Below are 21582 nucleotides of genomic sequence, written 5' to 3' on the forward strand. Positions count from 1 at the left end.
GAGTTTAGGCCTTAGTTCGCCGCGCTGGCTAGTTCAGATTGGCAGACTTTACATACCTTCGAAATTCTAATGTAGCACTTTTCAGGTATGTTGGATTCCTCATGATATTGTCCTTCACCGTTAAAGCAAGCGATAATTTACAAAAAATACACATATAATTTTAGAAGTCATAGTTGCGTGCTCTTGGATTTGGAACCTGCGGATATTCGTCTCTGCAGTCCGTTCCACACACAATTAGGCTATTGCCGGTTTTAATATTTACTTTCTATATATATCTAACCTATATTATTAAAATAATGTATAAGTAAAGTTTTATCCCCTTATTCATAGACGTTATTTATGTAAGGACGGAGCATTGCTGTGAAACAAGTCTGTTTCTCAGTGCTGACGGCATAACAGCCTTCGCAGTGCGTAAACATAGGGCCGTTGTGATTGGCTAATATTGAGATACAACTTGAATCTAGTTGGCTGTCAGATAAACAAAGCTAAACAAACAGCAAGCTGTCAGATAAAAAAGGCTGAGAATCACAGCAATGCTCCATCCTTAGATAAATAGCGTCTAATGTTTGAGTCCAGGGGGTAATCTCAGAACTAATCTCTAGTAACCAGATTCTGGAAAACCCTGCAGTAATAAGACGCTATATTATATCCGAATAACTTGTAATTAGCTCATACATTTTCTTGTTAATTGCAATCATGCGCGACACAAATACTTAAAACTACGTACCTGTCAAACATGTCGAATAAATAAACTGTCTTCTGCAATCTCATTGCATTCCAAAAAAGGCAACAAAAAATCTAGACTAGGTCACAAAAAAACAAGGTGCCAAGATTTGCCTTCCGTAACAGACCATAGACATTTTTTGACACGATTTCTTCAACAATAGCTGTTTATTTTAATCTGTCTGGCATAATGTTTTTTTTTTATCACCTAGTTCGTGCAATTCACTCGATCGAAGCCTGTGGATTATTAATATTAAATAGATTGATATATAGGCATTTTAATTAGACGTTTTAATAAGGTTTTTGTGGATTTCGTTATCTATATCGATCTAGTCACAGATAAAAAAATTACTTTCAAGAACCGTTTGCAATCGTATCGGCCTTTAATGTCCCAATGTTGAGCAAAGGCCTCCGCAAGATCCTTCCACGAATCACGATCCTGCGATATAGTGAACCAGATATTTTTAAATGATTCCAGTTCGTCCTGTCATCTTTTTTTTGGTCTACCTCGACGCCTACGAGCTTCTAGGCTCGTTTGCAATCATCCTAGATTAAGAGTAATATAGATTTCTTATTTCATCTTTTATAAAAACTTGTATAGATTTAACATTTTTGGAAATTTCACAGCTATTTAACGTGAGGACGAGCCACGAATTAATAGGTTTAATTAGTCAATGGTCCACTGTAATCTAATTTTAGTTACATAGATACAAATATTTAGCATTGGGGAGGGGGGGGGGGGTAGTAGTTGGCGTGTGCGATACGACTTCCACTCTAAGATTTCGGTTTCGAATCTCGAGTCGGGCAAAGTTATATTGTGTTTTTTCTTCTCAGTACCAACCTGAAGTCTAAAATCCCTAAATCACATGATGGGACGAAATACTGTATACACACGGTGAAATGTGAGTGTATTAGGTGCGCCTCTGCCTACACTTTCGGGAATATAGGGCGCCAGTGTGTGCATAAATCTTTATGATTAAAATTGGAATAGGTGTTAATTCGTCTAGCTTCCAAAATGCTGCAATGCTATTTTTTTAACTACCACAAACTCATATACAACGATAGAACAAAAACTAGTCAAAATAAAGAACAATAAACAACTTGACAGTACACGTCCTCGACAAAATGATTGTGAGGCGCGAAAAAAACACTTAATAGACAATTTACAAACGCCTCGGCTTCCCGCTTGTTTCTTTGGCGGTAAAATGAGTCAAACTCGTGGTGTAATACGATAATTGAATAATTCTTGTTCAGCGGGATGCCAGACCTTGGCGCAAATGGACATGCTGACAGGCGACAGTTTTGTGGAAATTGTCTAATAAGTTTTGTAATGGCGTTGGTAGTACGTACATAGTCGGACTACAAAGAAACACTGCATGTTTTCGTTGAACTTTCTATATTTTATGGGCCTTTCTCGTAACAATAAAGTATATTATGGGCGCCTAACCTATTCAATACCTCTCACTTCGCGCTATCCATTAATTCAAGTAGTTATTAAGAAATAAATTCAGGTTGAGGGATGTTATTACTGTTTATTGGCAACATCGTGTTATTTACAAACAGACGAATGCTCCTCATTTATATCAAATTAACCTAAATAACAACGCAAATTTAATATTTCCCAGTCTCTGACAAACAAATTGTTAAATAAGTAACAAAATGTGATTTTGTAACTTTTGTACATTATGACGAGATTCTATCGAAGTTTACATTCCATTTTTAAATTTTTGATATTAAATCAATAATAATACGAACATGTAAGTTTGTCGATGGTCTCGATAAACTTTTTCTATGTTTATACTCCTTTGTAGCGAGTCTCACGGGTAATTTGTTTGATATTCAGTTGGCTCGGCGCCAGCTCCCGACTATTGTAATAAAGATCGTGCGTAAACAAATGTCTATGGTACATCAATCTATGTCTCACGAGATCGACAAGATAGTTAGATACTCTGTGGACATTGATAAAAGTAACGTATCGCTTAGAATATACTGAAAGTTTTTTTTTTTTTTGTAGGAAGTAATCCCAAGAACTACTGAAGCGTTTTACATTACAACAAAAAGGTAAATAACCCTGAGTAGAGAACTCCTTGATTATTTTTTTCTTTTTATTGTCTATTTGAATTTAGAACCCTTCATAATACATAACAATATACAACACTGCATACCTAAATAATTACAAGAAAAACCGACATTAAAGTGTGTCTAGCAAATACTGTTGTTAATCTTTTGGTTTGTTACTAATTTCCTGGAAAATTCAGAATGACTACCAATGAAGTTCAGTGAAGTAATCTGAATTCTGAATCACTGGAATGATTCTTTCGCTCGAAGCAAATAGATTAGTAAGAACTCTTATTGCATTTATTTTGATAGAACCTATGATTCAGTTATTTAATTGTTTCTGAGTAATGAATAAACAATTATTTTATTTTGCCGGCTCCAGTAATGTGAGTCAATACCAAAATTAGAATAAATTTGAGGCCTTAACCGCCTCTTCAACTGCACCAATGTAACCAAATGCTAAAAGGGTCAACAAAAACTTGCATCCAAAGAACAATAACCGAACTTCTAGTCACAACATGAGACGCAAAAGAAACAACCGCGATCACGGACGACAAAAAAAACACGATCACTTGCAAACCGGGACCGTGACAATGCGAAGATTCCGACGGGCGCGCGCGGCGGTAGGGCTGGCGTGTGCTGCCGTGCCAAATGCAAAAGCGGTATGCCAGAGAAACCTTATTTTGATATAATTGAAGTTTTGTAAATATAGTTTTATTATTTTGTATGTAAAACTGAGATAGAGAATCTCTTTTAAGGTTTTTTAACAAGTTCTAAACAACATACCGTTATGTAGGTAAATTCCTCGGTGTGTATTTCTTTAAGCTATTTGACGACATAAAAATCAAGAATGTTTTTTTTTAGATACCGCTTTTGAGCTTAGCATGTAACAACTATAAAAAACAGATGTAGCATATTTTTTTAAAATGTTGTAGTACTATACTCTGTAGTGAATCTAGAATTAGTATGTAATACCTATATTTATAAAAAAGTTGCCTTAATTTAATTGAGATTTGAACTAAACTACTAGCCTTTTCATTTGGGAAGACTTGCATTTAATTTGCAAACAAATATACAAACAGAGATACTTATACATATTTGAACTTGCTAAAACACAATCAGAAATAGAAAATAAAAGGATTTCACACAATTGATTAGTATGTTTTTTAATTCATAAAATATTGTTTTAAACTGGCGCATTTTTCTTCTCTTGTATTGAAAAAGTCGACAAAATAATATCGATATTACTTTAGGTATAAACACCAATAGTTTTTAATTACCAAAAAAGGGGAAAAAGAGGTAAGACACTATAGATGCGCAGTCAGACTTTTTGTGTCGAAATTTTAAAGTTATGACGAGTTAAAATAAATCCTGCATAAAGTTATGGAGAACACGTAATAAGTAACAAATACTACGTAGACCGTACGTCAGACTGACGTTCATCAATGAATACTAAATTTGCGTAAGAGACGATTATTTAATGAACAACAATAAGGCTTAGAAAAAAATATCAAGTTGTAAAACTGCCCTAAGGGAGGCTAAACCAGAATTATGAAGTAACTTTTGGCCAAAAGTTACCTTTTTAGGGATAATTTATTACAACGTATTTTTGTTTCTTTTTTATGTTCAGTAACGGCATCAGATTGGATATTTTTTATTTTTATTAATAAAGTGTGTGACAACCCTAAGTAGGAAACCGAGGGGCGCGGTGCAGGGGTGTCGACAACCGGTCCAGCCATGCAGTTCGCATGTAAATCTGCATGTATATTAACAGCCTTTACGTGGGCGATGCGAACTCGCAATCCTCTTTACTATATTATACTATAAATATACTAGATATACTACTATGTAGATATAGAAGGCGGTAAACCAACGACATTTTGTGTCCACTTACAAAAATAAACTGTTTGGATCAGAACCTGTCTTTATATAAATAATATTAGCCTATATTATATACTGTCCCACTGCTGAGCACGGGCCTCTTCTACTACTGAGAGGGATTAGGCCTTAGTCCACCACGCTGTAGTGCGGTAGACTTCACACACCCTCAAAATTCCTATAGAGAACTTCGCAGGTATACAGGTTCGTCACGATATTTTCCTTCACCGTTAAAACAAGCGATAATTCACAAATATTACTCACATAATTTTAGAAAAGTCAGAGGTATGTGGCTTATGGATTTGAACCTACGGACATTCATCCCGGCAGTCCGTTCCACACCCAACTAGGCTGTCGCCGCTTACGATCGCCGAACCAATCTTTGGTCGAAATGGACGAATTTTAATAAAGTGCCATCGCAGCGCTCACGTTTCTTTTTATTTTTAAAATCGATCTGAAGATAACTTATCTATTTACCACGAATATTACCAATCTTTATCTGTATTTATGGATAGCAGAAAATACAGTAATCTTTAAAACTATTATAATATTTCTTGTATAATTTCGGTGTCTGGTTGCTATGGACATTTCTTTTAACGCAGAGCGATACAACATTGACCTATACAATGTGTCACTGGGCAATTCCATGGACAAACATACAAGGAAGATTTGCGTCAAATACCATGACGCTTTTCCTCACCAAAGGGTGGACAGAGAATATTGATTAACGACATTGGCTTTACCATAAATAATTTGTGTTATGAATTTATAATTATTGAAGAGCTCAAATCCGGAACCTTTGAAGCAGGAATACGTGACCACTGCTATTCCATAATGTTTATATTTAAGGAATATGATATGTTGCATATTGTTTTTTTTAATTCTTTATATGACAAGACGATCTTGCCGTTTGCCTGATGGTAAGCGACACGACCGCCCATAAACAGTAGAAACATCAACACCTTGAATTACAAAGTATTGTTTGGTATTCCACTGCGCTCGCTATCCTGAGACATGAGATGTTAAGTCTTATTATGTTGGATGCAGTTTTCTCAGTTTTTATACTGGCTTTATGGACTGGGTTGCTTCGGAGGCGTATTTATATAAGAAAAATAGTTATGAAAATGTATTCGGAAGATCAAGGAAATATTTGCTTGTAATACATTTATATTATCTATACTATTATATAAAGCTGAAGAGTTTGTTTGTTTGTTTGAACGCGCTAATCTCAGGAACTACCAGTCCAAATTGAAAAATTCTTTTTGCGTTGGATAGCCCTTTGTTCGTGGAGTGCTATAGGCTATATATCATCACGCTATACCCAATAGGAGCGGGGCAGTAATGGCTAATCTCAGGAACTACCGGTCCAAACTGAAAAATTCTTTTTGTGTTGGATAGCCCTTTATTCGTGGAGTGCTATAGGCTATATATCATCACGCTATGACCAATAGGAGCGGAGCAGTAATGACTAATCTCAGGAACTGCCGGTTCGAACTGAAAAATTATTTTTGTGTTGGATAGCTCTTTATTAGTGTAGTGCTATAGGCTATATATCATCACGCTATGACCAATAGGAGCGGAGCAGTAATAGCTAATCTCAGGAACTACCGGTTCAAACTGAAAAAATATTTTTGTGTTGGATAGTTCTTTGTTCGTGGAGTACTATGGGGTATATATCATCACGCTATGACCAATAGGAGCGGAGCAGGAATAGCTAATCTCAGGAACTATCAGATCGAACTGAAAAAAAAATTTTTGTGTTGGATAGCACTTTGTTCCTGGAGTGCTATAGGCTATATATCATCACGCTATGACTAATAGGAGCGGAGCACTAATGGCTAATCTCAGGAACTACCGTGTTTGAACTGAAAAAATCTTTTTTGTGTTGGATAGCCCTTTATTCCTGGAGTGCTATTGGCTATATATCATCACGCTATGACCAATCGGAGCGGAGCAGTAATGAAACATGTTGCAAAAGGGGGAAAATTATTAGTTTTGAGAGCTTCCGTTGCGTGCGCTGCGTAAACGGTTAAAGTTATGCAACAATGATGTATGACGGGATTATTCGTCTTAAAAAATATATTATAAAACAAAGTCCCCCGCTGCATCTGTCTGCCTGAACGTGTTAAACTGAAAAACTACCCAACGTATTAAGATGAAATTTGGTATGGAGACAGTTTGAGAGGCTCCCGGGAAACTACTACTTTTATAACGGAAAACTTTAGCCTGAAAAACTTTATAACGCGGGCGGAGCCGCGGGCAAAAGCTAGTTTATAATATTTGTATAAAGTTAGGTATATTTAATTACGTGGCAGACTCGTTTATACGTATTTCGCTACAACGTAAATGTGTGGGCTCGAAGGGACATTCCCTAATCCATTATTATTCCTTTAAAGTCGACTGAACAACCACGAGTTTTAGCGACTTTGTCATAAAATTTTATATATTGTAATGATGTTATAACACATTGTATTAACTTATGCATGTCATTTGACTAAATATGGTAAGACACTATGTTATAAAATACGCCATCTAATAACATACTTATATTTGCAAAATAAATAAATTGATTGATTAATTGAGTTTTCTGTTTATACTTTCATAGCATTTGCCCGCAGCTCCGCGTGCGTAGAATAAAAAATTCCTATACTACTCAGGAGAAATGTACCTTCATATTTGCAAAAGAATTTTCCAAATCAGTTCAGTAGTTCCCGAGATTAGCCCTCACAAACATACAAACTTTTACTTTTATAATAGTATAGGTAAGCGATGGCAGTCACTTTTAAAGTGGGAAGTAATACATTTATAAAAATAAAAGGTAAAGGACTTCGTCATATTAATGTCAAAGTATATGACGCATGTACCAATTACATGCATGGCGGCGTCACGGTTTCCTTAAAATTATTTTCCTTTAATATAACCTAAATTGTGATTTGTGTCTTATCCAATTAATATTTTGAACTAGCTTTTGCTCGCGGCTTCGCCCGCGTGAAGGTGTTTTCCAGGATAAAATTCCACTGTTTGATAAAAGTCTTGCTACATATTTTCCCGGTACTTATAGGTTCAAACTAATTTTATCCCCAATCTATAATTTCAGTTCAATCAGTCGAAAATCTAAGAACATTTATACAAACTTTCATCCCCTATTTTATCCCCTTAAGGGTAGAATTTATCAAAATCCTTTCTTAGGGGATGCCTACGTCATAGTAGCTTTATGCATGTAAAGTCTTAGCCCGATCCGTCCAATGGTTTGGGCTGTTCCTTGATATATCACTGTCAGTCACCTTTGAGTTATATATTATATTAACAACTGAAGTTAGCTAAAATTGAGTTTCTCGAAGCCGACCACTATTTATGTACTATGTATTTTGAGACTATGCAATTTTGTCGCGTTCGCGATTCACTTTCACTTTTGTTGAGTTTCAGAACGCGATATTAGATCCTCCAACGCGCACGCGAATTTGAACTTTATACAGCGGTAATAAATTACAAATTGACTCTCCATTTTATTTAGAAAACGTTTGTATGGGAAATAGAAAAATGTTGTTTTGAGGATTTTCCCGGCAATTATTCGAATTTTTCTCACCTTTTAAATCTTCCCTAGACCTCCACGAATAATTCAAGACCAAGATAAGATAAATCCGTTCAGCCGTTCTCGAGTTTTAGCGAGACTAACGAACAGCAATTCATTTTTATATATATAGATTTAAACGACGCAGTTATTGTTGCTAATTTTAATTATTATATCCAACAGTTAATGTATTTTTTAGTTCTAACCTAATACAAGTGTTATTTAATATATTATTCATCTTCCTTTATATAATGGCTTTATTTATTTTTCTTCCTAATGTCGAGTAATAAACAAAATCGTCAATACAAATTTCGAGAATGAAAAACGTCGTCGCCATCTTGTAAAGTTGTTTATATCTTCATATATTTAAGTATTGGCAGTAAATTTAGTGTCGCAGTTGAAAGAAAATGTAAAATAATTAATAATCATGGATATTTCTGCCTTTAAAATTTCGTCATATTAAATTTTAAAGGCCGAAATATCCATGATTATTAATTATTTTTACATTTTTCTTTCAACTGCGAGAACTAATCACTAACTAGACGTGAATTTAAATTCTTTACTTGCCAATACTTGTTTAGTTACCCAGATTAAAGCCGAAACAAAATGTATGAAAATGGACCTTGAGCTACCACCTTAATAGGCATTTAGTGTATATTTTTTGAAATTCGAATAACAAAAATATTATTTATAAAACCATAAAAACAAGTTATAAATCAACATAGAGGTATTATAAAGTAATTTTCAGCATTATGCCACTTTATCGTTTTCATCACAAATTTTTATAATTATGGTGGCTTTTGGCTTTATTAACCAAATAGATTATTGTATGGACTTCTCCAAGGACTTTTCTCTAAACATATTGTCAGTAATATCTGTTATTAGCACACTAGTAACTAAATACTTTGCATTTTGTACGCATTTATAAAAACACATGAATCATGGACTATCGAATGTCAAATACATTTGCGGTCACGTAGTTATAAAAAGACATATTTGCTAACATGACAAAGAAGCTCTTATTACAGACTAATAAGATCTAATTTCTGTTGTATTTAAATCTCATCATGTTAGTCTAGATTGTTTAATGTTACTTTTCATGGCTAGTGTTATAGTTAAATATTTATATATGACATTTTTTTTATCACAAATGACAAGCATGTTACTTGCTTTGCACTAAAAAGTCACTCAAAAACTTATTACTGCATGGAGCCACCTCCCTCACCCAAGACATTAGGATCTACTGAACGAGAGGAATTGAAAAGTCCAAAGACCTTGTACACAGAGGCAGCCTTAGGCAGAGACGAACCGGGCAACCGCCCGAGGCCAGGCGCGGTGACTTGGAGCACCTTTTTTTACGATCCGAACGACGCCCAAAAAACTTTTTTTTTGTTCCGCCTATGGCCTAGCATCATTTAGGACCACAGCTTAGACAAGACGTCTTTCTACAATTGTTAGCGGTAATGGAAACCAAAGAAATGTATGGAAACGACATACTAATGATAGAATTAGCGCTCGGATATATCTTTTCCATATATTAGTTTGTTATTTGTATAAACGATTATAGGAAGGGATGTTGTTTAAGGCCCCTGGTCCCTCTTCTAGATTCCCATCTGTCCCCCATTTCTATTTTGTTCTATTCTGCCTGGAAGTTATAAAATGGCGTCACTTTCATTTCCTTTCGCAGTAAAACTGTTCGACCGAAGTCTTATCGGCTTGATTGGCAATTCGCGGAATGTATCCAACTAGTGTTTGTTTTGAACGATTACTCACGTTTGAGATAAATATGTATGAAGGCGTGTTGCCCTACCGTCCGCGAGAGGCGCTGTACGTCAAAACAGTCAAAGGCACATGCAGACCAAATTAGCAAAGTTTGAACATGTTTGCATTCATTTTTTTTCAGGATGACTTTGTAAGATATACAGGCAAGCCATAAGGTTAAACAGTTGAAAAAACATCTATAGAAAACAAATAACGTCATTGTTTTTACACTGGTATTAAAAATTTACAAAAACCTTAATTTTTCTGATGAATTTGACCGTTGATGACTTCAATATTGACAGCTAATAGGTTCGAATTTTGAATGTCATACATAATGTGTAGTTCCAAATTTAAACGCACGCTAAAGGTTTCATATGTCAAACATGCCATAGCGTATAGAGGCCGTTACAAAAAAACGTTTACAAAATTCATGACTTGCTCCGAGTGCGTTTAGGTTAGTAAAGCAACGGAAAATGTGAATAATATAAAATACTTACATATGTAATTACACGTCTCTCGGCGTTCGAGGTAAATGTACGACTGAGCGAACTGGCGCGCTATTTCAAGGATACCATTAATTTATGGAAATGCGATGTTTCGAAGCATCCTTGTTGCTTCGGAAGTAGGTTGATAATGGGTTAATGCATTACTATTATCTTATTGAGACATGTCGACCGACGAGGGACACAATTTCTCCCAGTCGGGATCCGGTATATTTGGATTATATTGTAGGTCATGAGGTCCGGACTGCACTGCCATTTTAGGATACCGAAATGTCAATTTTATAATTGAATTCATAGTACAGGCCAGCTGATAAAATTCATACGCTACCAGCTCTAAAGGAAAATTATATAAATGTATTAGGTAGGGGAGCGGAGACATTAGGTCACCAGATATTTGTAGACAACATTTTATTCGAGAAAGAGCTGTGATAATACAACCTGTAACTAAAGCTAACAGATTCCAAAACGTAGGTAAAATTTGATTTAACACAAGAAAGATATGGACACGACTATAAACCCTGCATAAGAGAGGGCAGAAGAGTAGAGACATCTTTTCATAAATGGAAGATGCACGAAGAATGATAGAACGAGTTTGATGGGCTCGTATGATCTTGAAATTCAGCAACTATCACATAGAACTTTGAATTATAAACTACATGAAGTGATTTTCATAGTTAACCATGATTTATGTATAGTGTTTGCTACCGAATGAAGAAAAAGAAAATAAAAAATCTGATAATTGTATTAACATTTAACACACATTGTTGTATGAGCAAATAAATTCGAATAATTAGAAGATTAAAAATATTCACTGTTAACGTACGATAAGACAAAAGTCTAAATAAGCGAGATAAATAGGAATTTATTGCGAGACATGTTGAGACAAGTTAACGTCTGATTGACGTATTTAGTGTCATCTCTCGCTTTGCTTATGGCATGAACAAACTTAACACTTTCCATAATCATAAGCTCACACAAGGTACAAGTCTTGTATCTAGGTTTTCAGGAGGTCCAGTCTGAAAACCTAGATACAAGACTTGTACCTTGTGTGAGAACCATATTTTTTCCATTAAAAACCGATTTCGAATACGTCATGGAAGCCGTAAATTTTCAAAGACCCTAAAGATAATTTTTAAAACAGTATGATTGTGTCAACTGGCTTAATTATCTCACATCAGTCAACGGAGTCTGGATACCATTCAGCCTACCATCAATGCCCGTATAAAAAGTTAACCGGAAAACCAAAGATTTGGAAAATGTAAGTAAAGTTTATTTGCAGACCAAAACCAATCGATAACTATGTGTTTTAATTATGTGACCGAATCCAAACACAGACTTGACCAGTGACGGGCTGTAATCTATTCAACAAATGAGGACTAACTGGTCCTTGGCTAAGTTAGGTAACACAATTTTGGGCACAGACCAAAATGAGCTGTAGACTGAGGCAATGAGCACAGAATGTAAAGAAATTCTTAGGTAGATGTTAAAACATTAAATTTAAATAAGTGCATTAAAAGCGTAATGAACAACGTGTCGATTTTATGACATTAACCGTTGCAGATGATACGACTGCTTCAGATCCACTTTTAACAGATAAAATCTTTATAGCCCTTTGAAACACGATCCAGCGCCATTGTGAATATAAAAATCGCCAAGTTAGGCACGGCATACAGGCAAAGCAGCCATGTTAGATTATTAAGGTTATATTATGCAAGAAAGTAAGCAATAAGGCGATAACACCATAACAGTTAGAACACATGTTCATCGAAACACTTAGGCACACGCCATACAATGGCGTCCGTTTTACATAAATGGATTATAAAACCTCAATTACTCACAAATGAAGTGGTCAAACGTCCATAGACAGAAGCCGGCCGGATATTCGTCAGTGGTACAATGGCCGGCATGGAGTCGCCGCCATATTGCAATCATATGACGTATGCGGCGCACGCGCGTCCACTTCCCAGCGTCGCGTGATTCACGCGCGAGGCGATTTTGAATTTAGAATCGGATGATTTATAGATCAGAGACAATGGTTTGCATTTCCCTTTTTTGGATTATCTGACATGTTGTGAATATCAACAGGGTTAATAAATAATGAAATTATTTTTATTTCAAATAGAGTTTCTTTTTATTTCATACTATTTTATTAATTATAAATTCATACAAGCTTTTTCATTAGCCCATATCACGGAGAAAATTATCATTAAAAGTATAACAAAATTTATTGCTAGAGCACTATCTATGATTCATAACATTTGTATTATATCAGAAATAAATAATGGATTACATTTCTCCATTAATGGTCTCATGTATTATTAGGCAGGAAGCATCTAATGTGACCGGAATTAGCTACAGATTGTATTAATGACGCGGGAAACGCTTTTTTATTAATGGCACGTGTCTAAACGACAATATTTTTTTGTACAGTTATAATAATTGCCAGGATGTTATTCCGAACGGTGTAGAAAGTGTTTTTTCAAAAAAGGAAGACCTAATTAGAAATAATTTTAAGCAGATTTAAAAAAGAAACGTATTTTTTTTAAACCTGTCATTGAGAAACGTTATTTTCTAATTTGGAACTGTATTGGATTGGCTCTGGCTTTGATATCTGGTGGCTGTAAAGGAAGTTCCTTAGTATTCATCATTTAGATAGCTTAATGACAGGAAACATCTCAAGAGACGTCGGAGTTTTTTCTCCGCATGTCTGAATGTCATTGTGTTTGATTTGGTTAATCTTTTGCGGCATAAATGACATTATTCAGATTGGATAACTGTATAGCACTTTTGTTTCATTAAAAAGTTTATGATGTTTTCTAATCTATTATAGCTATAGTAAAGATTAAAAAATAATTACCTTCTATGTGAAATTTTTACAGCGTTCCTATTGATTATAGTTTGCGTACTATACTCTTAACTTACATCATCAATTTTATCAGACAAAGGGCTTAAATGCTGTAAATTAAGTGTACAGCCAAGCATCATTACCACCCACGTAAGATTCATTCCCCTCCGACTAAACGGAACTTTCAAATGAAAGACATTAATTTCTTAGTAACAAGGCTCATTGTTATCAAATAATGATTTACAACAGACATGTTATGGCATATTGATAACGGATGTCAGTTTATGTATAGTTTTTGTAATATTTTTAATTCTATTTTATCGAGAACTCCGTATAATTTTAACAAACAATATCTTTTTTTTTTAAGAAAAAAACCTCCAAAAGGGCTATAACATAATAATTACAAACTTTTTATTAAATAAACACCACAGTTTTCTATAATTGTAAATGAGAAAGATTGTGATACATGAATTACTGAATGGATTTGGATTCGATTACCGTAGATAGATAAAGTGTTGTATTAGAATATGAAATAAAGACACATCACGCTTATATCCCCAAGGGTGTAGATGCGACATCTACCAGGGTATTTACTTTTCGTTATGTGTTTTCCGTCCTATAATACTATAGAGGGCGAGCATATCACGCGATAACAAAATTCCAGATTCTGAAATGCAGAATTATTTAATCTGTAAAGGGACTAACAATCCAGGAAAGATCTTTCATAATTCCAACGGAGGTATCTTAGTATTAATTTCAAGAAGGATCATGACAAACTTTAGAACCTTATTCTTGACTTTATAAATGTGGGAATTAGACCACTGTACTGGTTGGTCTACAGCAAAAATTACTATGTCCTTATTATTCAATGCGGCCCAAGGATATCATTCTGGCGACATGACAGTCGAGGAGTCCATTTAATCGATTGAAATTATATTTGATCAGTAGCCATCAGTAGTCCTAACAATACATAACATTACCTACATCCCTATCCCACTTATAACTATATCCCAATTCATGATTATTAATTTATTTTAAAATGTCATTAATTTAAGCATGTTTCTTTTACATATATAAGGTTGCATTCAGTAGTTATTTTGTGTTTAATCTTATGAAGATTTATTTTTTGTAACTATTTGTGGATCAATAAAAATAAAACAACAGGAAAATCTGTCATCTCGGTGTAATCAAGCGGTAATAATTAGTAGTCACTATACTGTAACTATCTTAACCACATAACGCTTAGTCACAAACGTATAAAGATGGGGGAATTTAAAGATAATTCATTGATAAAAAGTATGAGTTCATAGGTTATAAACGGTTGTTAAAGTTTTCGGTTAGAAAACATCCATTTGTTAGTTCAGTCATGATTATTTATAAAATGCGTACATTCCAAACACGGAACATTTTAAAACAATACGAATGACCCTCGTCCATTATATTTATATTAAAAATCATTGTATCGATAGAGACAATAACGCGCGTCAGAACAATCGATATGGATTCATAAAACAATGACCTTTGTTTCACGCCTGTTTATGATTAAAAAACTTAACACATCTGCCTTGTTATCAAGTATATCTTCAGTTTCAAATAATTATAGAAAAAAGATCGATATTAAAAATCATTTTAAGCCATAAAAGAAAAAAAAAACATTTCAAGTTCGAAGTGTTCTTAATTCAAAGTGGGCCAAATTTGCTTGAGTATTTGGTGTTCAAAACTAGGTATCGCAATTTTTAAGTGTTTAATTTTATTCAAAAAGTTTAACATTCAAACAGTGTTCCAAATTTGAAAAAGTGTTCCAGATTCAAAATTAAAAAATCATTTGATCCGCCCGTTCATTATAGACAGCGCTCGCGTACGGAATTCATATTTGAAAGTTGATCTTGTGATAAAATAACGGCGCGTAGCGGTCGGTCGGCCATTTTTCCGCAATAATAGATGTAATGACAATATGAATTATCATCAGCGGACCCCGGTGAGAGGCAATTATATACATTACAGTTCGTGTCAAAAACGACAGCATTGTTCGACGAGACTACTTTCGAACTTCCGAACAGTTTTTTGCTAATCTGAAGACACCACAATAGGATTATAATATTCATAGCCTCTATTAACCTTAATTTTTTATCTATTTTTTAGTAGCCACTATAATACACAAAACTATATTCATATATTTTGCTGTAACGCTAAGAAACTTTGAATTTACGGGCTGCATTGTCCAAATTAGTCATTGTACAATAAATCTCGACTGATAAGTTATTTTAACAATCAATAATTTGATTATATGCACCCAGTGAAAGTCATTTATCTTCAAGACAGTTTTTGTTACAAAGGTCAGATAGCTAGACAAAAAATAAATTCTTTTCATACTATGTACAATTTTATACAGAATGAGTGACTTACCTATCGATTATGCGACTCAGTCTAAAGTTTGTCGATTCTATTAGACAGCTGGGATTATTTCCGGAGTATTTGGCCAAGTTCGAGAAAGATTGTATGTATAAAGTATGGAAGTAACGATACATAGAAAAGGATCAATTTGTTACATTTACATCTGATATTGCAGTGTTCAAAGGTTAGAACGCTATATTAAAAAGTATTGGAGTCTACAGTTTAAATAATTTCCGTCAACCTTAGCGGACAATGGAAAATTAAAAATATACCTAAATTATTTAAATTCAGAATGCCTCGTTGAAATAGTTGCATTACCAGTACACCGCTCTGAGGTGCCACATTAGAATCCTACGTCGGTAAAAGTGATATTATTTTTTTCTGCTTAATATCATCTCGGATTGTATTGTGATATGGTGATAAGTTCGTCCCATCAAATCATGCGTCACGTGGCGAAAACTAGGTACTCTGATTGCACCTCTACCAACTTTTTTGGGATTACAAATTTGTTACGCAGAGGCGCAACCAAGGCACCCACTTCCGCTAATTGTGTTTCGTTCCACGATGTTATAGGGGGCGAACTTATCACCATCGGGCACAAATTCGAACCCTCGGCTGATATTGAGCGAAAAAACCCAAATATCACTTTGCTCAGCCCGATTCGAACCCTGGATCTAAGAGTGCTGCCGTAGCATGCAGTACAACTACGCCAGGCAGTCAGTTCAATCAGCAACATAGAAGATTCGCTTGGTAACAAGATCTCTGATCACAGATAACATCCAAGACGGTCCATTCATTTCTGGGAAAACTATTTACGTACGGCTTGCAATTAATGGTTTAATTAGTTTTATGGAAGTCAACGAACTTTGCGTTCAGATATCGTGGCTTCAAATTCACTACAGGTATTAGATACGCGGTCTTTGGAGTTATGCGAGATGAATTTTGTTTTTAATACTTGTAGTATACAGCAGTGATGGAAAATGATTAAAAGATAAGTTTTAAATTAACTTTAATTTGCGAATAATTAATGTTTTTTTTTATTGTTTTTCAATAGACTGCAAATAAGCTAAGCTGCTCATGAAATTCTTCCCGAGTTGTGGCTAGCGCGAAAAATGAACACAGATGTATTTATAAATACAATATAAATTGTACATTTAACCTTTGCGCACATAACCGGGTTAGGTAATCTAAATTCTAGCGATCATTTCAAAATTGGAATTCAAATAACCATAGATATGAAATATCCTAATTTTGAAACAAAAAATATTGACAGTTTTGACAGCTGTCAAAGAGCATCGGCAGAATCGTGCGCCAACCGACGGCCACGTTAGAAAGCATCTATTTGCTTTGCTCCAATAAAAATGTGTAAAAGCGTGGCAAACACCGTTACACTTAGGTATCACAATAAAAGCAGCCGGCTGAATAATTCCGACAGATAAAAAAAGGTTTCATCTATTCCCGTTTCGTGAGAGTGAATTCTTTTTGGACAAGATGGCGGTGACGTTAACGTCAAGAAATCGAGCGCAGACTTTTAATGAGGCTATATATAAAGTATTGGCGTGTCGTGCTGTTCGTTAAATAGCCTAGCGTATGGAATAAATGTAACTTATTTAGACATATTTTAAGACTCGCAGTTTCATTTACTAACATCTTATTTAGTTAAAAACAAGGTTCAATTCTAATTGATCTAATAATATCTTTGATTGGACAAATTTGTTTGAGAACTTCCAACGTTTGATATTTTATGAATAAGATGTATTTTATTAGCTTAGAATAAGGGTAATTGAACATTGTTTAAAAATGACCAATAAAGGCTACATTATTGCCATGTCGTAAATATATATTTTATCCCTTGATAAAGTCTTCTCGAGCGCAGTTAAAAACAAAAAACTAATTTGTTATAAAAATAATAAGTAACAGTAACGTTTCCCCTGTATTACTCGCATTACTAAAATTCCATTTCAATTTAGTAACAATAGTCGATAGAAATTCAAAGCGAAATATTCACTGCACGTAGTAATAACATCAAAACTATTTTGTCATCAAAAATTTGGACGTGGTGGGGCTGGTAACTAGTTCAGTGGCGTGGAATACCTTTAGAGCGTGAGGGGAATGGTAATTAAGACTATATAGTATAACATCTATGCATGACGTCAATACATTTTTAAAATATGTTATAGAAAGACTTTGGCCCAATGTTAGAATAGAAGTGTTAGACGATTCGGGAATCGAACTGGGATCCCTTAGTCTTTAATTCTACGCTACTATTACCAAGCAAACTGTACCAGAGGTCCATGAATTTGTGTTAGAATATTAGTTTGTTATTCGGGAATCGAACTGAGACCTCTTCGTCTTCAATCCTACACTGCTATTTAACCAAGCAGTATCAGATACGTTATCAATAAAGGTTAATCAGCATTTTATCATTGTCACTTCCTTATGATAAATTTGAATCATCAAAATTAGTTTTGTCGCTGACTAAATGTTATTAGGCGGTGTTATCTGCCTACTTCCTAGCTTATGAATGTAGTTAGATTTAGAAATGTCACTAAAAAGTATTTATATATTTATCAGCAGTGCAACTCTATATTGTTTAGTTTGAAAAAAGTTGTCAGTTTTCCGAGCCTTAGGGCATTATAATAAAATCTCATGTACATGAAAATGGTTTTGTATTTCAATGTCACGTCATTTACTTGGATTTAAACTTAGCTGTTGATTATTATTAATGTAAAACGATACTTATTATGATAGCGGTAATGATAAATGTTATTTCCTGGGATTGTTACTTGAACCTTACAGTAATTACTTTGAATATTTTAAAATTCAGGAGGTAAAGGTACATTGTCTTTACAGCCAAAAAAAATGTCAAATACCTAAATCTGCAATAGAAATATATTTTTTAAATAATCCGCACACAAAAGAAGTAACTGCTATGCGTACAGTGCCTAAAGTTAGTTATATCGCATATCTACATATTCTGAGGTAAATCGTTAAACCAACAAAGGCAGTTGATACGCCAGAAATAACAAAACAATACCGTGAGAAATGTAAACCGAGTTTAATTGACCATTTTGTTTTTGGTTGGCAGAATAACATAATGGCGGGTATAAAAATATTTTTTATACTCACATCACAGTTAGAAATTGTTATTAATTTACACTTATGTCAAATAGTAAAGATTTAGTCATTTTGTAGTGTTTTAACAAACTTTATTACACACAAAAGTAATGAGGAAAAATATAACAATACTTGGTAATTAAGTTTACAGAAAAAAATGACAATAAACTAAATACATAAAAATTCTCATTAAAAAAAAATAACTGAGAAAACAAAATTATTCAGCCACGAAATTCAAACGCAACTGCCGAGCGTTCCTAATTTAAATTAAAAAAATATAAATTCACTCACTTTAGCGCCGATCTGGTTACCGCACTGGCCAGCTTGCAGGTGCACTATTTCCCTCATTGTATGTTTTTAATTATTCTTATTTACTAAAATATATTTTGTTGGGTCACTTGTTCCCGTCGCAGCCGACACACAAACGGGCTGCTCGATTGCAATGAAGTGAAATAAGTCGGTGAGTGGAGAACGCCGGCCGGCTCGGGGTGTGTGAGTGTTGCCAATGGAATGGATTTTACCACATTTTTACGAGATTTAATATTGTAAATCTTTATGAACGTTTTATGTCGATGTAAAATAATTATTGATTTAAGTATTGTATACCGAAATATGTATTTATAATAAACATGTACTATTTTTCATAATATATTGTGTCATAAGGTTTGTGGACGTATATAAATATCTTTAAAACAGTTACATAAGCATATTTACGGACGTTATATTAAAAAGTATGTAAAAAAGAATGCGATCCATGTTATGAGCTTAAAAATATTTATGTTTGAATTGTAATTTTTTATTTGAAAATTGATATCTGTTAGATTAATTATTTCGAATACTTTTAAACTAAGTCAAGAAAGTATTATTCTCTAAGTACATTATAACAGCATCATTAAACATTTAAATAAATCACCAAGAATTTAAATGTATTGCAATGTAACTCATCCAACTTCGACAAACCTCATTACCCCAAAAGGACAAACGGGTAAAACATTCCAATAACTGGCAACACCGCGCATGATTCACCGCGAAGCAAGTACCGGCGCATAGCCGACAACGAAACCATGAATTAATGGCTGTAATTTTACCATCAATCCACCCATCTACTCATAGCACATTGCCCTGTCCAGTAGAAAGCTTGCTGATTTCACCACTAGTAGCGATTAGCGGTGCGGGATCGAGTCCCGGTTGATGAATTTGGCGTTTCAGAAATAGTTCAGGAGGTATGTCGGTTCGTAGTGTAGGTTCAAATCGAGTTGAAAGTTAGTTGTACTTTCAAATTTCTTGAATGCGACAATCCGTCTTTTTTAGTAACTAGTAGGGGTAGGAGCAGCATCTGCCTATATTGCCGTGCTAAGCGCAAAAGCGGTATGTCAGGGAAACCTTATTTCGAGATAATCGAAGTTTTGTAAATATAGTTTTATAGTTTTGTATGTAAAACTGAGATAGAGAAACTCTTTTAAGGTTTTTTTTAACAAGTTCTAAACAAGATACCGTTATTTAGATAACTTCATTGGATGGGTATTTCTTTAAGCTATCTGACGACATAAAAATCAAGATTTTGTTTTTTTTGAGATACCGCTTTTGAGCTTAGCATGGTAGTAAAGCAATGACAGAAGCAAAGCCAAGGCGTTACCTACCGCTTGAGTTGGTACTACTGCTTTATTTTTTCCAGCAAATGCTGCATTATCAGCCACATGGAGTCCATTGAAATCACTGGATAAACGTAAAATCTTATGCCTTACCATGAAGGGCGCCGTTAGGTGCCATGCAATATTTTATTCAATGTTTATTGTTTTAGAGTTGTTTTGCACTAATCAAATTTTTGTTTACATCAGTACCACGATCATTATTCCTGAATGCTGTGTTTTGAAAGGCTACTTTTATTCCGGCAAGAAACTTTTTTACGCTGACGGAGCAACCGGAAAAAGCTAGTCTTTAATATTAATTATGTTTCTCTCAATCTATATATATATAAAAATGAATCCCTATTTCCCTTGGTCACGCCATCACGCGTGAACGGCTGGATCGATTTCACTAATTTTTTTTGCGTTTGTTATTGTCAGGAGGAGGTTCGTATGAAAGAAAAAATTCCAAAACTTGCGCCGAAAAATAGAAAAATTAAAAAAACTTTACGAAAATACTAATTTTATATACTTAACTGTCAATTGTTTGAAATAACTGTCAGCGATTGACAGAATGCGCGCTGCAAATTCATAGTTAAGACGGGACGACGTCTGTCGGGTCAACTATTATGTCGGGTACTAGTATTATATTTTTCACAAAGTTTTAACTATCAAGTGTTAAAAACATATCTTTTTTCTAAGCATTTCAGTCTAACTTCGGATGTTCTTTGATCAAAAAAGTTTGCGAAACAATCCATTTTCCTTTGCTTAAAATTTGTTAACTCACGCTTACTATAGTTAAATTTGTGTCTGTCACGATTACTTGAGTTAATAGATATGCTGGTGGTGGATATATTTTATATCCGCCCGGACAGCGACCACCGTACACAAGGTGTTAAAACCCGCCATAGGCCCACGTAAGTCGCGTTCCGGGATCCGGTATTTCCGTTCCAACAGGCCGGCATAATTGTGACAACTGCCCAGGGGTCAGGGCTCAGATAGCGACCACCGTACACAAGGTGTTAAACCAATCATAGTGGCCCACGTAAGTGTGTCGCGTTCCGGGATCAGCAGGTGCGAACAGGCCGCCATAATTATGTCGACTGC

The 21582-nt window shown here is 34.6% G+C and overlaps 1 protein-coding gene across 3 annotated transcripts in view; it reads right to left on the reverse strand.

The window, feature by feature from the left end:
- LOC115444545 (tubulin beta chain) overlaps positions 1-19346 on the reverse strand; it is a 35034-nt gene extending 15688 nt beyond the window's left edge. The window contains exon 1 of one of the 3 annotated variants that reach the window (XM_030170363.2): positions 19142-19346. In XM_030170363.2, the coding sequence (XP_030026223.2) occupies positions 19142-19198 (57 nt within the window). In that variant the 5' untranslated portion in view covers positions 19199-19346. Of the gene's footprint in view, positions 1-10488; positions 10570-12332; positions 12417-19141 lie in introns of those variants that run through there. The other 2 variants (XM_030170362.2, XM_037447109.1) reach the window with 2 other exon arrangements.
- Between the last annotated feature and the right edge of the window lie 2236 nt (positions 19347-21582).

The sequence above is a fragment of the Manduca sexta genome, unplaced genomic scaffold (assembly GCF_014839805.1).
Source record: "Manduca sexta isolate Smith_Timp_Sample1 unplaced genomic scaffold, JHU_Msex_v1.0 HiC_scaffold_60, whole genome shotgun sequence".
Taxonomy (NCBI): Eukaryota; Metazoa; Arthropoda; class Insecta; order Lepidoptera; family Sphingidae; genus Manduca; species Manduca sexta.